At 40.3% G+C, this 18,827-nt stretch overlaps 1 protein-coding gene across 1 annotated transcript; it reads left to right on the top strand.

The window, feature by feature from the left end:
- Positions 1-6,822: 6,822 nt before the first annotated feature.
- LOC106577023 (max interactor 1, dimerization protein) lies at positions 6,823-17,603 on the top strand. Its single transcript, XM_014154671.3, has 6 exons — positions 6,823-7,147; positions 11,046-11,148; positions 11,398-11,427; positions 12,905-13,019; positions 16,441-16,609; positions 17,201-17,603. Exons 1-6 carry the CDS (start codon positions 6,931-6,933, stop codon positions 17,362-17,364), a joined length of 798 nt encoding a protein of 265 aa, XP_014010146.1. The 5' UTR covers positions 6,823-6,930; the 3' UTR covers positions 17,365-17,603.
- Positions 17,604-18,827: the final 1,224 nt, after the last annotated feature.

Below are 18,827 nucleotides of genomic sequence, written 5' to 3' on the forward strand. Positions count from 1 at the left end.
GGTGCCAGGTGCACCAGTTTGTGTCAAGAACTGCAATGCTGCTGGGTTTTTGATGCTCAACAGTTTCCCGTGTGTATCAAGAATGGTCCACTAGGGGCCTCCCGGGTGGCGCAGTGGTCTAAGGCAGTGCATCGCAGTGCTAGCTGTGCCACCAGAGACTGGGTTCGAGTCCAGGCTCTGTCGCAGCCGGCCGCGACTGGGAGGCCCATGGGGCGGCGCACAATTGGTGTATTTCGCAGTGCACGCTGATCAGGTCGCTAGGTGTATGGTGTTTCCTCCAACACATTGGTGCGGCTGGCTTCCGGGTTGGATGTGCATTGTGTCAAGAAGCAGTGCGGCTTGGTTGGGTTGTGTTTCGGAGGACGCATGGCTCTCGACCTTCGCCTCTCCCGAGTTCGTACGGGAGTTGTAGCGATGAGACAAGACAGTAACTACTAACAATTGGATACCACGAAAAAGAGGGTAAAAAAAAAAAGAAAAAAAGAATGGTCCACCAAAGGACATCCAGCAAACTTGACACAACTGTGGTAAGCATTGGAGTCAACATGGGCCAGCATCCCTGTGGAACACTTTCGACACCTTATAGAGTCCATGCCCCGACGAATTGAGGCTGTTCTGAGGGCAAAAGGGGGTGTATTCCGTGATGTCAGAATATTGCAGATGGAAATGTCATGAATAAAGCTGCCTCTTATTTGTAGATACTTTAAAGTCGATCATATTGATTCTACATAACACTTTTAGATCAGAACATTCTATAATGTTGCATCCTCCTATCAACAGGCTCCAGGTAGAATACCCCTGGCAATACCCACACGCATACAATACAGCAGGTAATAAGGCTTTCATTTTCTAGCAGACACAGCAGGGTGCTAGAAAATGGCGATATCACCCAAAAAAACTGCATCTTCCTGATTGATAATTGCCTATGAAGCCCTTTCTATATTAATTCGGTCTATTGCTGTAGTGCCTAAATAGAGGTTGCCATGGTAATCCAATGAGAGGGGCCGTGGAGACATAGAGGTGATTTACAATCCAACAGGTGTTCCTGTAAGGGGTGTGAGACAGGATCATACCACCACCCTCATCTCAGGAGGTGACAGATTGACTATAATTGGGAGTGAGATCTCCCTGCATTAAACTACTCTTAAAGTAGTCAAAGAAACGTTTGTAATCCAATTTTATTTTGAATTTATATAAGACGCCTATTTGTATCCTCTAGTGAACCACACAATAAGTGACAGGCAAACATGGAGGATTAAATCATTCAGAATATAATTCAGAAAAAGTAGGTGACAAACTTTCGAAAGTTTTCTGAACAGCAACCCCCGCTTTGTCTGAGCGTTAACGGGAGGAGGAGTCTGTGGTGGTATGCTTTAAGGAACAGGTGACACACTCTGGCCTGGTGGAGTGACCGTCTGCTGTGACCTCAGGGCAAAGAACAACCATTGTGTTCAGACAATAGGCACAACTGCATAATGCCTCACTACAGACATAAATAGGATCTCAGATCAGATGACCACCATGGTATGTAATAACATAGTCATATATAGACAATATGTTCCAATAAGGTCAGATAGGAAATATCTTACTCTTTAAAGTAAAATACAATATCTTTGAACACTTACACAATATTTCATTTTGTGTACCAGTTTTGAGAACAGTCAGTCAGCAGACAGTACAGTGGCAAGAAAAAGTATGCGAACCCTTTGGAATTACCAGGATTTCTGCATAAATTGGTCATAAAATTTGATCTGATCTTCATCTAAGTCACAACAATAGACAAACACAGTCTGCTTACACTAATAACACACAAGCAATTATTCATTTTCATGTCTTTATTGAACACACTGTGTAAACTTTCACAGTGTAGGGTGGAAAAAATATGTGAACCCTTGGATTTAATAACTGGTTGACCCTCCTTTAGCAGCAATAACCTCAACCAAACATTTTCTGTAGTTGCGGATCAGACCTGCACAACGGTCAGGAGGATTTTTCGACCATTCATCTTTACAAAACTGTTTCAGTTCAGTAATATTCTTGGGATGTCTGGTGTGAACTGCTCTCGAGATCATGCCACAGTATCTCAATCAGGTTGAGGTCAGGACTCTGACTGGGCCACTCCAGAAGGCGTATTTTCTTCTGTTGAAGCCATTCTGTTGTTGATTTACTTCTGTGTTTTGGGTCGTTGTCCTGTTGCATCACCCATCTTCTGCTGAGCTTCAATTGACGGACAGATAGCCCTACATTCTCCTGCAAAATGTCTTGATAAACTTGGGAATTCATTTTTCCGTCGATGATAGCAAGCTGTCCAGGAGCTGAGGCAGCAAAGCAGCTCCAAACCATGATGCTCCCTCCACCATACTTTACAGTTGGAATGAGGTTTTGATGTGTGGCTGTGCTGTGCCTTTTTTCCTCCTACATACATAGTGTTGTGTGTTCCTTCCAAACTCAATTTTAGTTTAATCTGTCCACAGAATATTTTGCCAGAAGTGCTGTGGAACATCCAGGTGCTCTTTTGCGAACTTCGACGGCAGCGGTGGCAGCAGTGGCTTCTTCCATGGTGTCCTCCCATGAACACCATTCTTGTTTAGTGTTCTTTGTATCTTAGACTCGTCAGAGATGTTAGCATGTTCCAGAGATTTCTGTAAGTCTTTAGCTGACACTCCAGGATTCTTCTTAACCTCATTGAGCATTCTGCATTGTGCTCTTGCAGTCATCTTTGCAGGACGGCCACTCCTAGGGAGAGTAGCAACAGTGCTGAACTTTCTCCATTTATAGACAAGTTGTCTTACCGTGGACTGATGAACATCAAGGCTTTTAGAGATACTTTTGTAACCCTTTCCAGCTTTATGCAAGTCAACAATTCTTCATCTTAGGTCTTCTGAGATCTCTTTTGTTCGAGGCATGGTTCACATCAGGCAATGCTTCTTGTGAATGGCAAACTCAAATTTTGTGAGAGTTTTTTATAGGGCAAGGCAGCTCTAACCAACATCTCCAATATTGTCTCATTGAATGGACTCCAGGTTAGTTGACTCCTGACTCCAATTAGCTTTTGGAAAAGTCATTTGCCTAGGGGTTCACATACTTTTTCCAACCTACACTGTGAATGTTTAAATGATTCAATATAGACAAGAAAAATACAATAATTTGTGTGCTATTAGTTTAAGAACACTGTGTTTGTCTATTGTTGTGACTAAGATGAAGATCAGATCAAATTTTATGACTAATTTATGCAGAAAACCAGGTAATTCCAAAGGGTTCACATTCTTTTTCTTGCAACTGTATGTTAGAATCAATGCCCTCCAAGCCCTAGCCATGGCTGCACCCCTGCACAGTCATGTGAAATCCACAGATTAGGGTCTAATGAATTTATTTCAATTGACTGATTTCCTAACACTGTATGAACTGGAACTCAGTCAAATCTTTTAAATTGTTGCATGTTGCGTTTATATTTTTGTTCAGTATAACGTATTTCTGGTCACTATGTGATAGCATTTGTTATTTGTCAGGATACACAATTCCATTCAAAATGTGACCTGCATTAGACAAATCACCCACATTATGTCTGTACACGCTGAAAGAGACAATGTTAGTAATTTCCACATGCCTATTATCTATAGTTTTCCTTCCTCTTTAAGAACACACAGCTTGCTGTTCAGAACATTACATGTGATACACTCCCTACTGAGGGTAACCATAGGGACTGCTGGTTTGACTGACACACTGACACACACACACACACACACACAAAGTGTGACTTTGCCTCCTCTGTGACAGCTGAGCCACTGGTGTAATCCTCAAGCTTTTCAGATTACTCCAGTTGGGGTCACATTCTACACCATCCTACACTGGGTCAGTTTTCTATGTTGTCTGTGTCAAAGCAGAGAGCTGACAGTCTGTCCACTAGCCTAGTCTGTAATATGGACAGGACATTCTCTAGTCTAGACAAAATCCTCACCCTCTCTGCTCTATGAGTGTGCTTTGAATTTGCATATTAATTAGGTAGAAAATAAAGTGTATATCTATCCAATAAGAAAAAGACAGCGGATTAAACCTGGTTAACCTCACTACACAGCTGACTATCCCTGAGCATGCGTCTCAGCAAGCCAACGAATATAGTTAATAACAATGGATTGCACCGAGCAAGGCCTGGCAAGGGACAGACTGTAGGAAAGGTCTGCTAGAGTGCTAGCTGGAATAGTTTTTCTAAAGAAAAGCTGAGCCTCAGTGTACCACACAAAACGTGTTATACTAAAAGGCCTTGACTATTCGTACCTAAACCCAATCCTCATACGCTTTCAACATGAGCATCTGTCTCACTCCCTTTCTCTAACTCTCTCTGTGTGTGTGTGTGTGTGTGTGTGTGTGTGTGTTCGTGTGTGTGTGTGTGTGTGTGTGTGTGTGTGTGTGTGTGTGTGTGTGTCAGTCCTTGCCAGGCAGCTGAAATAGACTCCGTGGGAGGGTGTTCTCTCTCCCAGGCGTCCGTTACAGCCACAGCCACGGTCACTTCTGCAGTGGGGCAGCCATCTGCGGCCATTGTCTCAGTTGCACAACACAGGCTCACACGCATGGCTGCCCCCTAAAAGCCAGCCCCTCTACCCTCTGTCCCCCTTCCTTCTCTGCCAAGGAAAAAATGACTTCTTAATCAGTCAAAGACACAATAGTAATAGACCGTCCAACTAGAAATTAATTCAATTTCAAAGTAAGCTTTATTGTAGAGCTCTGGGGCTTTCAATGTTAGATGGTGAAATATGGTCATTTCATGGTATCCTATATATATGGGCCAATAAATATTATTCTGTACTTCATTTGAAGTGGTCCCACAATGGAACAATTTTTTTAGAGTTGACTCTTTCAGAAGTCAAGTCTATTGAAGTCAAACATAACAATACAAAATGTTATCTTGGTAAATAAAGCTCATCTCCAGAATATGTTATGTTTACATTGTCTTCAGAAAGTATTCACACCCTTTGACTTTTTCCACATTTTATTGTGCTACAGACAGAATTTAAAATTGATTAAATTGAGATTGTGTCACTGGCCTGCATACAATACCCCATAATGTAAAAGTGGAATGTCTTTTGGGATTTTTACAAATGTAAAAAAAAAAATGAAAAGCTGAAATGTCTTGAGAAAATAAGTATTCAATACCTTTGTTATGGCAAGCTTATGGCAAGTCCAGGAGTACAAATTTGCTTAACAAGTCACATAATAAATTGCATGGACTCACTATGTGTGCAATAATAGTGTTTAACATGATTTTTTAACAACTACCTCATCTCTGTACTCCACACATTTAATTATATGTAATATCCGTCAGTTGAGCAGTGAATTTCAACCACAGATTCAACCACAAAGACAAGGGAGACTTTCCAACGCCTTGCAAATAAGGGCACCTATTGGTAGATGGGTAAAAAAAAGAGGGAAAAAAAGCAGACATTGAATATCCCTTTGAGCATAGTGAAGTTAAACTTTGGATAGTGTATCAATACATCCAGTCACTACAAAGATACAGGTGTTCTTCCTAACTCAACTGCTGGAGAGGGATGAAACCGCTCAGGGATTTCAATGTTGACTTTAAAACAGTTACAGAGGAGAAAACTAAAGATGGATCAACAACATTGTAGTTACTCCATAATACTAACCTACATGACAGAGTGAAAAGAAGGAAGCCTGTACAGAATACAAATATTGCTAAACATGCATCCTGATTACAATAAGGCACTAGAGTATAACTGCAAAACATTTGCCAAAGTAATGAACTTTATGTTGTGAATACAAAGTATTATGTTCGGGGCAAATCCAACACAACATATCACTGCGTACCACTCTTCCCATTTTCTAGCATGGTGGTGTCTGCTTTTGCAAATATTTCTGAAAACAAGTTTTCACTTTGTCATTATGGGGTATTGTGTGTTAAAAAGTATTTAATACATTTTGAATTCAGGCTGTAACACAACAAAATGTGGAATAAGTCAAGGGATATGAACACTTTCTGAAGGCACTGTATGTTTTAAAACTGGCTCAAAGTAGCAACAGGGGGTGCTAAAGTAACTAAGGGCTCTATTCAACCCGCATCCCGGAAGTTGAACTTTACAGGGTGAATGAATAGAGCCCTAAACTTTGGGGAAGGAACACGTGGGATATATAATCCCAAATGCTTCCACAGTGTGTACTCATATTGTAAACTCTGACTTTGGAGGCACACTCCCAATCACATCAAGGCCCTGCAGAGCATCCAATTTAAATACATCAAAGTGATTGAGGCCGGATGACAATGCACTTTATGTGAAGACTTGATGTGATAGGTAGAGGAAGACATTTCCAGCAGGTTCATTTCCTCTCTCCTTGGTCACACTTGATTTTTTAGAACTGATAACATCCAATGCCCTCCAGCCTCATTTGTTTTTACCTCATAACTTAAGTTTGTGTTTTGATACAGATGCTAGTCATAATGACGGTAACAATATACAAGACAAGTAAAGTAATTATTTGAACCAGTCTAAAACCAAATACATTAAATAATGTGTTACAAATTATGTGAACTATTTGTATCATGAAGGTGGAGTGATCACTTGAGCAAAACATTTTAAGTATATTATTCAGTCCATTTCAGGGAGTTGTAATTGTTCATCGGGTTTATCTATATTGTGCATACTGATGTAGTGCGTTTAAGACTACATAGGCTACATGTATTAATGTTACTTTCCAGCGATATGTTTATGACGCTTACATACAGTTGACAATGTTGAATGCGACGCATGCGTTGGTGGGAGGGATTAACCACCAAGTAGGTAGGGCAAGTGGCTCAAGGACTGCACAATTTCATCTACTCCAGTTCATTTCAGTCTCTCTCTCTGCACATTACAGTCGGGACAAGAGGACCTTCAGTCTCACTGGCAGTTGTCATAAAATAAAATAGTTAAATATATGAGACAGCAGAGCGAGTTGAAATCCAACGAGGTTGTTTTGGAGTCGGATGAGTCCATGGACCAACAAGATTTTAGCGAGATGTCTGGTTATTCTATTAACGACGTCATATACTCCGAATGTTCCGCAATGGAGCAAATCGACACTTTTATGAAAAACGTTCAGGTTTTGCTGGATGCAGCAAATTACATTGAAAACCATGAAAAGAACAACGGAAGTAAGTAATGTGGTCTATTCTGGTGATTTCAGACGCAGACTGGCCAAGGCAGACAACAATGCAATGGACCGAAATGGCGACAAAAGACGCAAACATGAGTGGCAACCGTAAACATGAGGCAGTTTGCCTGATTGTGAATAATATTTAAACCTATTATGCCAATGCAAATTGGTTTAAATGAAAGAGAGCCTATAGCCTACAAATAACAATACATGGTCAAAAACAAACCCGTGACATCGAATTACTTTCTCACCCTCTGGCATTTTCCATGAACGGTAACCGTATTTAAATGTATATTAAATTGCGCATTTTCCAATTGGATGAGACTTGCCTATGGCTCCATTAATGTCTTTCCTTAGAGACAATCTAAACTAAACAGCCTAATGGTATCCGTGAAGGCATCCCTGTGTGTGTAAAATAGACTGTCTTCCGTTGAACACGTCGAATTACTTATTAAAATATTTAGGCTACATAATAGGCTAATCGATCTATCAAACTCACTCACCTTGTTTTAAAAAAACCTAGCCTACTCAACATTTAGCATAGGGTTTCCTTCAACTTCTATCTGTGGATGCCTGCAGGCCGAAGAAAAGCAAATTAATTCCTAGGAGGCCTGTTTATCTCAGACCAAAGTCAAATGAGGCAAATCAAACCTTAACAAATGTTAATTTTCATTGAGAAAACTCGGCATATTGTGCAGAAGCTGAATAGAGAAACCCTATAATTCCATCCCTATAATTTCTTTATTCCTGTCAATTGCGCTTCCTCTCTATCCACATGGAGCAAAATATACCGTTTTGATTGGACTAAACACATGTTCCCATCTTGCGAGTCCTTGCAGATATCCAATCAAACACAGGTTCAACTTTGACGTCGCATTCCGATTTGCAAAGTGTCTCTGGGATTTGTAGGCTTATGGACACAGTCTTCTATATGCATTTTATTGCGTACTGTAATAGCCTACTATGTGATATTCCATCATTACCTAATTAATGAATAGTCCTATGTCTTGAAGAAAGAGTTCGTTGGTATTTTTCAATAAACCATGTACAAAATATAGGTTTAGGCTTACGTGCTTTACAGCACGAACACTAGGTTGCTGCCAATGATGTATATAAACTGGATGGATGACGTTGCGAATTATTGACAATTGGGTTGTTTTGAAGCCACATTTCGGGCCATATTGGCACTCCCCAGTAGTAGCAGGCCTCCATAGGAATGAATGGAATTATACAGTAATTCAATTAAACGTTTCAAGGACACAATTACATGTATTTAATATTTTTTGTTGTAGTGGGGACAGTAACATTAGTTATCTCAAATAATTATACTTTATGTTTAGCTCACATATAATTTAAAAGTATGCATTAAGGTGTCTGTAATATAATACAATGTGTCAAAAACAAATGTAGACATTAATAAATGCATTTTTATAGCTTCCAAAACATTTTTAAGCTATACTGACATGCTTGGTGCCCAAATTGATGACGTTTGATGAGTGGAGATGAACAGATTCAATTCAGTCAGTTGTCCTGATGAGCCCATCCCATCTAGCTATTTTATGCTTATGGATAGGAACTTCAGCTAGAATTTTAAACTTGTCTTGTCTGAGTGTTTAGAATAATTCCGTTTTTACAAGAGTGATTATTATTTTACAAAAATGAAATGTTAGATGTTAAAGCCATAACTTTGTACATTTTCGGTGAAAATCACTACGATAAATCTTCTTTAGTTGTCACCCTGGCCTGATATTCGCTGCACTATCTAGTGGCCGCTTCCCTCTCCTTAGTGTGGCAAGCGGGAGCAAAGGACACTGTATCCAGTGTGGTTGTGTTGCCGGCTTTCAGCGCAAACTCCCCATTGAGCAGTGTAGACTGCATCACAGTGACATCCAGATGGTAACAATCAATATTACAAGTTATTTCTCGTGTAGGCTGCTATCCTACTCTAAATAATATCAAGTGGAATGGAAAGAATTGGAGATGGTGAACAAATCCAGATGACAAGTTTCAACTAGCACCATGCTGCTGTTACCAGCTGGTGGGGTAGTGCCAGCTATCAGTAATCTAGTGTGTATATACAGTATATATAAATCACTGGTTGCTACTCAAACAAAATAACCTTGATGGAATTTATCCCAAAATGCATTGCAGGTGGCTTTAAAACTGTCCTCTTGTCAGCTGTTGAGAAGGTAAACGACAGTGTTGGGTCAAGCTACAAGCATATATATATATACACACACTACCGTTCAAAAGTTTGGGGTCACTTAGAAATGTCCTTGTTTTTGAAAGAAAAGAAAAAAGATTGTCCATTAAAATAACATCAAATTGATCAGAAATACAGTGTAGACATTGTTAATGTTGTAAATGACTATTGTAGCTGGAAACGGCTTCTTTAGACTTGAGTAGACTTGAGTATCTGGAGCATCAGCATTTGTGGGTTCGATTACAGGCTCAAAATGGTCAGAAACAAAGAACTTTCTTCTGAAACTCATCAGTCTATTCTTGTTCTGAGAAATGAAGGCTATTCCATGCGAGAAATTGCCAAGAAACTGATGATCTCATACAATGCGGTTTACTACTCCCTTCACAGAACAGTGCAAACTGGCTCTAAACAGAATAGAAAGAGGAGTGGGAGGCCCTGGTGCACAACTGATCAAGAGGACAAGTACATTAGTGTCTAGTTTGAGAAACAGACGCCTCACAAGTCCTCAACTGGCAGCTTCATGAAATAGTACCCACAAAACACCAGTCTCAACGTCAACAGTGAAGAGGTGACTCCGGGATGCTGGCCTTGTAAGCAGTTGCAAAAAAAAAACATATCTCAGGCTGGCCAATAAAAAGATTAAGATGGGCAAAAGAACACAGACACTGAACAGAAGAACTCTGCCTAGAAGGCCAGTTTCCCGGACTCGCCTCTTCACTGTTGACGTTGAGACTGGTGTTTTGCAGGTACTATTTCATGAAGCTGCCAGTTAATTATTTAATCAGGACAATAGTTTTCAGTTGTGCTAATACCAGTTCAAAAGGGTTTTCTAATGATCAATTAGCCTTTTAAAATTATAAACTTGGATTAGCTAACACAATGTGCCATTGGAACACAGGAGTGATGGTTGCTGATAATGAGCTTATGTAGATATTCCATAAAAAATCAGCTGTTTCCATTTCTGATCAATTTGATGTTATTTTAATGGACCAAAAAATGCTTTTCTTTCAAAAACAAGGACATTTCTAAGTGCCCCCAAACTTTTGAACGGTAGTGTATATATTACAATAATCAACAGTATATGACTACTGTTTGCCAACATTGAAAGATTATTGGAATCTTCAGCATATCTAAAGAGGGAGTGGGGTATGTGACATGTTGTCTGCGCATTCCCTGTTGTGTTGGGACTTTAGACTATAGCTTGATGTCACAAATGTTACAGAACAAAACACTACCATGAAAGTAAGCCTTTGTCTGACGGAGATGACAGAATTTGTAGTGTATAATGTGTTACTTATATACACTGAGTATACCAAACATTAGGTACCCTCCATTGTTAAAACACACAGGAAACTGTTGAGCTTGAAAAACCCAGCAGCTTTGCAGTTCTAGACACAAACCGGTGCGCCTGGCACCTACTACCATACCCCGTTCAAAGGCACATGAATCTTTTGTCTTGCCATTTCAACCTCTGAATGGCACACATACACAGTCCATGTCTCGATTGTCTGAAGGCTTAAAAATCCTTCTTTAACCTGTCTCCTCCACTTCATCTACACTGACTGAAGTGGATTTAACAAGTGACATCCAAAATGGATCATAGCTTTCACCTTGATTCACCTGGTCAGTCTATGTCATGGTAAGAGCAGGTGTCCTTACTGTTTTGTATACTTAGTGTATATTTCATCACCAGAATGTGAACATGGATATGCCTCAACATACCCTGCAACTCAGAGCACGCATCATCAGAGACAACGGAAATTCAAGAATAAGAAAATTGACAATATTCACCACAGGTAAATTAATCTTGTCATAATTATTCATAACTCTTATTATAAATACCCATGTTACAGTTGCATGATAACATTTTAGTTTTTATCCCTTCATTATTGGACTTGGCTCCAACATCAGTCAAATGTGGAAAAAAACCAGTGAAACTAGAAAGAAACTGTCAAACCAGTTTTTTTTCCCTTCTCTCTTGCTAACATATCTTGTTTTTTGATTTATGTCTATAACCTGTCCATTTTTTTTTTTTTTACACCCAGGTCAGCACACAATGAGCTGGAAAAAAACAGGTGAGTCAGAAGGGGTTGTGACCATCATTCTGTGTTAGAGTCCATTACGAGAATTTCCATTGACAGTTAATGGTTATTATTGATAAATTGAAGATCTCTGTAAATACTACATTTGTATTAATCTGCCATTTTCTTCTCTACTCCGTTCCCCACCGAACTGTGATTTGCTCACACAACTGTGTACTACGGGGTAAAACACTTGAGTTACAAGATAATTCATTAGTCAAAGGGATATTGTGCTTATATGTCTTATGGTGCATTATGTGTCCACAAAATCATTCAACTGTGCAGACTGATACATGGTTTGATAGCACACATATAATACAGGGATGGAAATATTGTTTTTCTACAAATTTCATACAATTTTAAGTAATGTGGAAAATGGCTATTCCCAGGGACTTTATCTCTAGACCAAGCTGTCTTTTCAAAATGGAACTTCAAGCTGATAATCCAAAATACTCAGGAGGCTGCATATATTTTTGCATATCCTAGTGATATGCTAAATATATTGACCCACAATTTAAAAATGTAATACTGGCTTATTTATTATTTCATGGCTGGACTTCAAACACCACTTATTTGATCAACATCTTCACAATTTCAATCTTGTTTGTACAGTGGTGGTCATTAGCATGCTAGCATTCTGGGGGTAGCATAATGCATAGAACAAAGATGTCTGTTTTGCAAGGCAAATTAGGGTGTGTAGTCCAGTACAGATTCTTAACCATACGTTTCCACAGTTGGACCTGGAAGTGCTTGTTTTAGACGGTGTGCCTCCCTCCACATAAACTAAGCTTTTCTGTGCATTGAAAATCAGTTTATTGCACAGGACCTGATCTTTGTTTCCTAGGAAAAGCACATGTCAGGGCACGGTTCCCAAAATACAGTGACAAGTGCTAATCTGTAGAGAGCAGCCAGTGTGGGAATCATGTAGATCACAGAGAGTGAAGGGCCAGGCATCTGGATGATAAAAACGTAATCTCAAACGGACTCTTTGTACTACAAAGGGTTGGTCATCATTAGCCAGACAGGAGTTGACATCCCAACTTGACCTATATTTCAATACATTTGATAGTAAGAATAATGCCCTTCCAAATCTAGACACTAGGATGTTCAGTTCTTATGGCGCAAAGGCCCTGGCCTTAAAATGAGATTGTCTGCCTGCCAGCTCATAGCTCTGGGCACAGACTATGTATTCCATCTAAGTAATGGATTAGCCTGTCTATCCAACAAAATGGAAAAAAATATATAGGTAATGTCATTACTAAAAAACAGATCAATGTCTAATTTGTCCAAATATATTCATTTATTCATCCATCGATGTGGAGGGGATGGGAATAATAGGGCCTCATCAAGGAATTAATTTATGTATAAAATAAATGTTATTCAATTCCAGGAATTGCATCTGGATGTAGAGACTGTTCCTATTATTGTTTTCACTAAAGATTAGTCCTCTATTGTTTCTTCCCCCTCTCAGACGAGCACATCTCCGCCTGTGTTTGGAGAGGTTAAAGATGTTGATCCCACTGGGACCCAACTGCAGTCGGCACACTACCCTGGGGTTGCTTAACAAGGCCAAGGGTCACATTAAGGTATTGTAGTCAACAATGCCGCCATGGTGGTGTCATGGGGACCATGGTGTCATGGGATCTGGTGAATGGTTAAATTGAAGCCCCTAGCCTATGGATAGAGAAGCTTTGTGCTCCCATGACCTGCCATAGCACTGCAGCACAGAAACACAATGTGATCTACTTTCTCAGCCTGCAAATCACTTGCTACTCCTGACTGCACACTTCTGGGCCTGACTCAAGCAAATCCAACGAAAATGGGAATATACCTTAAATGGGTCTAACTGATTGATCAAACATGATTGGTTAGAAAGGTTTTCCCCCTATTGTGTCTATCTGTAGATGTAGTTTGGACAGGGCCAGCTCTAACGAGAGAAAAATGTATGTTTTAAAGTTAATTTCCTGAAATTGTACACATTTTGCAATGGGTGTACAGAAAATGTTGCAGTTTTAAATGAAGTTTTCTGCAATTCTACACATTTTGCAATGAGGCAGAGTGAAAACTTTGCAATTTTATACAAAATGTCATGCAATTCAATTCGTTTTGCTATGGGACATTTTTGCAGTTGTACAGCTAATTTCCTGCAATTCTACATATTTTGTAATGACTTATGCCTAATTATTTCTGAGTGAGAATGACAAAAGAAATCAATGGGGGCCCACTGGAGGTCAGGGCTCCTGGGCACGTGTCCTGCATGCCCGGTTGGTATTCGCCCATGATTACTACAAGTTTAGATAGATAGCTGGTAGTTAGATAGCTGGCTAGACTAACTACCAATCTAAAAATTGTTAGCCGACATGCCTAATTGAGTGACTGACATAGCCTACTCTAACCAGAGAAAAACTGCTGATGCACAACCAAATTTCACCAGGTGTATTTTCCTATTCTTACTCTCAATAGTAAGTTGAGACCCCAATGGAGTTCCTAAAAATATATATACAGTACCATTCGGAAAAGATTCAGACCCCTTGACTTGTTCCACATTTTGTTACATTACAGCTTTATTTTAAAATGGATTAAATAAAACATTTTCCTCATCAATCTACACACAACACCTCATAATTACAAAGTCAAAAACAGGTTTTTAGACATTTTAGCAAGAACAAAAATACCTTATTTACATAAGTATTCAGACCTTTCTGCTATGAGACTCGAAATTAAGCTCAGGTGCATCCCATTTTCATTGATCATCCTTGAGATGTGTTTCTACAACTTGAGACCACCTGTGGTAAATTAAATTGAATGGACATGATTTGGAAAGGCACACGCCTGTCTATATAAGGTCTCACAGTTGATAGTGCATGTCAGAGCAAAAACCAAGCAATGAGGTCGAAGGAGTTGTTCATAGAGCACCGAGACAGGATTGTGGCAAGATCTGGGGAAGGTTACAAAAAAAATTCTGCAGCGTTGAAGGTCCCCGAGAACACAGTGGCCTCCATCATTCCTAAATGGAAGAAGTTTGGAACCACCAGACTCTTCCTAGAGCTGGCCGCCCGGCTAAACTGAGCAATCAAGAGAGAAGGGTCCTGGTCAGGGAGGTGACCAAGAACCTGATGGTCACTCTGACAGAGCTCCAGAGTTCCTCTGTGGAGAAAGGAAAACCTTCCAGAAGGACAACCATCTATGCAGCACTCCACCAATCAGGTCTTTATGGTAGAGTGGCCAGACGGAAGCCACTCCTCAGGAAAAGGCACATGGCAGCCCGCTTGGAGTTTGCCATAAGGCACCAAAAGACTCTCAGACCATGAGAAACAAGATTCTCTGGTCTGATGAAACCAAGATTGAACTCTTTCGCCTGAATGCCAAGCATCACATCTGGAGGAAACCTGCCACCATCTCTACGGTGAAGCATGGTGGTGGCAGCATCATGCTGTGTGGATGTTTTACAGTGGCAGGGACTGGGAGACTTTTCAGGATCGATGGAAAGATGAACGGAGAAAAGTAGAGAGAGATCCTTGATGAAAACCTTTCCAGAGCACTCAGGACCTCAGACTGTGGCGAAGCTTCACCTTCCAACAGGACAATGACCCTAAGCATGCTGCCAAGACAACGCAGGAGTGGTTTCGGGACCAGTCTCTGAATATCCTTGAGTGGCCCAGCCAGAGCCCGGACTTGAACCCGATCTAACATCGCTGGAGAATCATGAAAATAGCTGTGCAGCGACGCTCCCCATCCAACCTGACAGAGCTTGAGAGGATCTGCAGAGAAGAATGGGAGAAACTCCCCAAATACAGGTGTTCCAAGCTTGTAGTGTAATAACCAAAAAGACTCAAGGCTATAATTGCTGCCAAAGGTACTTCAACAAAGTACTGAGTAAAGGGTCTGAATACTTATGTTAATATTAGTTCAGTTTTTTATATTGAATACATTAGCAAAAATGTGTTTTGTCATTATGGGATATTGTGTATAGATTGATGAGGAACAAAAACAATTGAATTCATTTTAGAATAAGGCTGTAATGTAACAGAATGTGTAAAAAGTCAATGGGTCTGAGTACTTTAGGAATACAATGTATTTTTTTTGGAGGGGTGACCGCTTAAGCCTGCAACCGGCCCTGAGTCTGGAGAACCTATTTGTCTCCCCCTTGTTAACTCGGAAAAAGCCTTTGCAATTGATCTGAGATGTTTGGCACATTACTGTGTTTCAGAATTAAAATACAAAATGAAAGGAAGTGTGGCTTGTATGTTCAGCCTTAACCAACACAGCTGTTGCCTTTGTTTTCCTCCCAGCAGCAAATTCAGGTCTACAATTGGCCATCATACAAAAATGTCAGGAATTACTTTGCAACTACAGCCGTTTGGATCTGTTGGTATTTTTCGCCTGGTCTGATGTGGATGAATTCACATATGATTATTCAGGCTCAGAAGAACACAACACGCAGTTTGTCCCTCAATCTTGAGTGTTGCAAGAGTAGAGTAAAATTAAAATAAAAACATTCAATTTAAAATGTTTGTAAATGGCAGCTGTTGAAGATTCTATCATTTGTACAGTAAAACTGAATATGTACTGTGAGACAGAGGGCTGTGTTTTATTGTATTTATTTACCTAGGCAAGTCAGTTAAGAACAAATTCTTATTTTACAATGAGGGCCTGCCCCTGCCAAACCCTTCCCTAACCCTGATGACGCTGGGCCAATTGTGCGCTGCCCTATCGGACTCCCAGTCATGGCCGGTTGTGATACAGCCCAGGATCGAACCAGGGTCTGTAGTGATGCCTCTAGCACTGAGAGGCACTGCCTTAGACCGCTGTGCCACTCGGGATGTGCAGATGTCTGAGGAAATTTGATAAATAGTTGCTCTTTAGCCTACACCATTTATGTTAAATAAGGTTACATTTAAAATATAAATATATATATGTGTGTGTGTGTAATTATTATTAATAAAATATTAAGGGTTATGCACACATTAGGTTGATTAACTCTCTCTCCTCTCTGTATGTTTGTAGAAACTAGAGGAGATGGACCGGAGGAGCCAGCACCAGCTGGAAAGCCTGGAGCGAGAGCAGAGGCACCTGCAGAGGCAGCTGGCCCACCTGCAGACCCCCGGAGGCGGAGACAGGGACAGGGTCCGTATGGACAGCCTAGGTTCCCCAGAACACTCTGACTCAGACCAAGGTGAGCCAATTCCACAGAGCTTAGTTAGTCCCTTAGAGGGAACAGAATAATCTGAAACACACCCCAAGCAAATGCACCCAACACATTTGTAGTCACAAGCTTGATGTAGTCATTGCGTGTTATGAATATGGGAGCTAATACTCAACTTTTTACTTCTGTAATACATATAAGTGAATTTGTCCCAATACTTTTGGTCCCCAAAAATGGGGGGGACTATGTACAAAAAGTGCTGTAATTTTTAAACTGCTCACCGCGATATGGATGAAAATAACCTAAATTTAAAGCAGACAGTCTGCACTTTAACCTCTTACTGTTTCAACTTCAAAATCCAAAGTGCTGGAGTAGTGCCAAAACAAAACAGTCACTGTCCCAATACCTTTGGAGCTCACTGTAATTTGTCTGACAGTGGCAATGTTATACAAAGACAGTTTAGTTCCATTTCAAACCAGTCAATAGAATTTACATGTGTTACAGTCTATATAATGTAGCACTGGGTGTCATCAAGCATTAATTGTCACTCAATACATTCACCTGATTAATAAGTGTGGGAGGATCATTATTAAATATTTCCTCTGACTCTAATTTCTGTAGAAGAGATCAAGGTGGACGTGGAAAGCACTGACTTCTCCCATGGAGAGTTGGACAGTATCAGCACCAACGGCTGCAGTGACTTGGAAGACCACAACAGTCGGCAGAGCCTGGCCAGCGACGAGGGCTACTCCACCTGCAGTCTAAAACTGGCCTTTTCCTCCTAAGAACCAGCCTGAAGCTCCTCATCCACACCTGCAGTCTAAACTGGCCTTCTAGGAATCATCCTGAAGCTCCTCATCCACACCTGTAGTTCCTCATCCAGACCTGCAGTCTAAACTGGCCTTCTAGGAATCATCCTGAAGCTCCTCATCCACACCTATAGTTCCTCATCCAGACCTGCAGTCTAAACTGGGCTTCTAAGAACCAGTCTAAAACACCACTCCACCTGCAGTCTATAACTGGTCCTCTACTACGAACCAACCTGAAGTTCAACTCCTTATGCAGTCTAAATCTGGACTCACCTCCTAAGAACCAGCCTAAATCAAGAACCAGCTAAAAGCTAAACCCCACCTACAGTTCGAAAAGACAGATCTTACCTCAACTGTAAAATCTTGACTCTGATGTGTCTGTTGCCCATCTCCTCCTAAAACCAGCACAAAAACTACATAAAACCAGCCAGAAGCTCACCAGTGACAAGGGCAACTTCCCCCCCCCCCTTTGGAAACCCCTAGAAGATGACCATCTGAGAAAAGAAACAATTCTTGTCAATCACCAAGCAAGTTACTAGGGCTTCTCTATCTCCAATCCAAACCATTTTTCTTATACAGTACCCACAGCTTGCATAGCCCACAGTTATACCCCAAATCTTATACAAGCCACCAATGTTATTCCTACCTTATGATTGAGAAATGTATTTATTTTCCCAATATTTATCGTGCTGTACTGTCTTGGTCATACTTGAATTATGAAATGAATGGATAATATTATTTGGATGTTTTGACAACTGTAAAGTTTGGTTTTATATAAGTCTTGTGGTTTTGAACTGAGCGTTGACAAGTTCTTAGACAAAAGCTAGTGCAATGGTACACGACAAGCTAAATGTATCACTCTGGTCTGTTGTGAGATGGACATTTATCCCTGTTGAGATTTCAAAATAATTGTTTGTATACATTAGGCAGCTATGAGATATATCGCACTTCAAGGCCCAAGCACAATTCTGAAGCAATAACATTTGCCAGTTATGTCAACTCTTAAGTTGGCTGTTTTAGGCACACAATTTTGGCCGTCAACACCAAATTGAATGTGCTTGTTTTGTAACTTCAATAGCTTTAATTACAAATAGTAATCAATATTAAGATAATGGTTTGAACAAAAGTCATGTTGCATGTGTATTGAATGTAGTTTTCAATTTTTTTCATCATGGGCTTTGGATTGACCAGTTGAGAGCTCATGTCTTTGTATTGATGAACAACACATGGCAGAGTTTTTACTTAGTAACTTATTTGTTGCATTGTAGCTGAGAAGCATTCCAATGTTAAAACCCTGACACTGTATATTCTGAGTATTTATGTAGAAAAAAATCTAACTTTCCCCTAATTGCACTGCAAGACTATTCCACTAACCAAATTGGAAATGTCATATGACCATACCCATATTTTTGTGATACAACTAAATAGATTATCACCAC

This window comes from Salmo salar, chromosome 18, assembly GCF_965601325.2.
Source record: "Salmo salar chromosome 18, fSalSal1, whole genome shotgun sequence".
Lineage (NCBI taxonomy): Eukaryota > Metazoa > Chordata > Actinopteri > Salmoniformes > Salmonidae > Salmo > Salmo salar.

What these genes read in the sequence shown, in the direction of transcription:
- LOC106577023 (XM_014154671.3), top strand. Translation starts at nt 6,931, where the DNA reads ATGAGACAGCAGAGCGAGTTGAAATCCAACGAGGTTGTTTTGGAGTCG. An exon ending in ATTGACAATATTCACCACAG is followed by an intron (nt 11,149 to 11,397) that starts GTAAATTAATCT and finishes TTTTACACCCAG; the next exon opens with GTCAGCACACAATGAGCTGG. An exon ending in AATGAGCTGGAAAAAAACAG is followed by an intron (nt 11,428 to 12,904) that starts GTGAGTCAGAAG and finishes TCCCCCTCTCAG; the next exon opens with ACGAGCACATCTCCGCCTGT.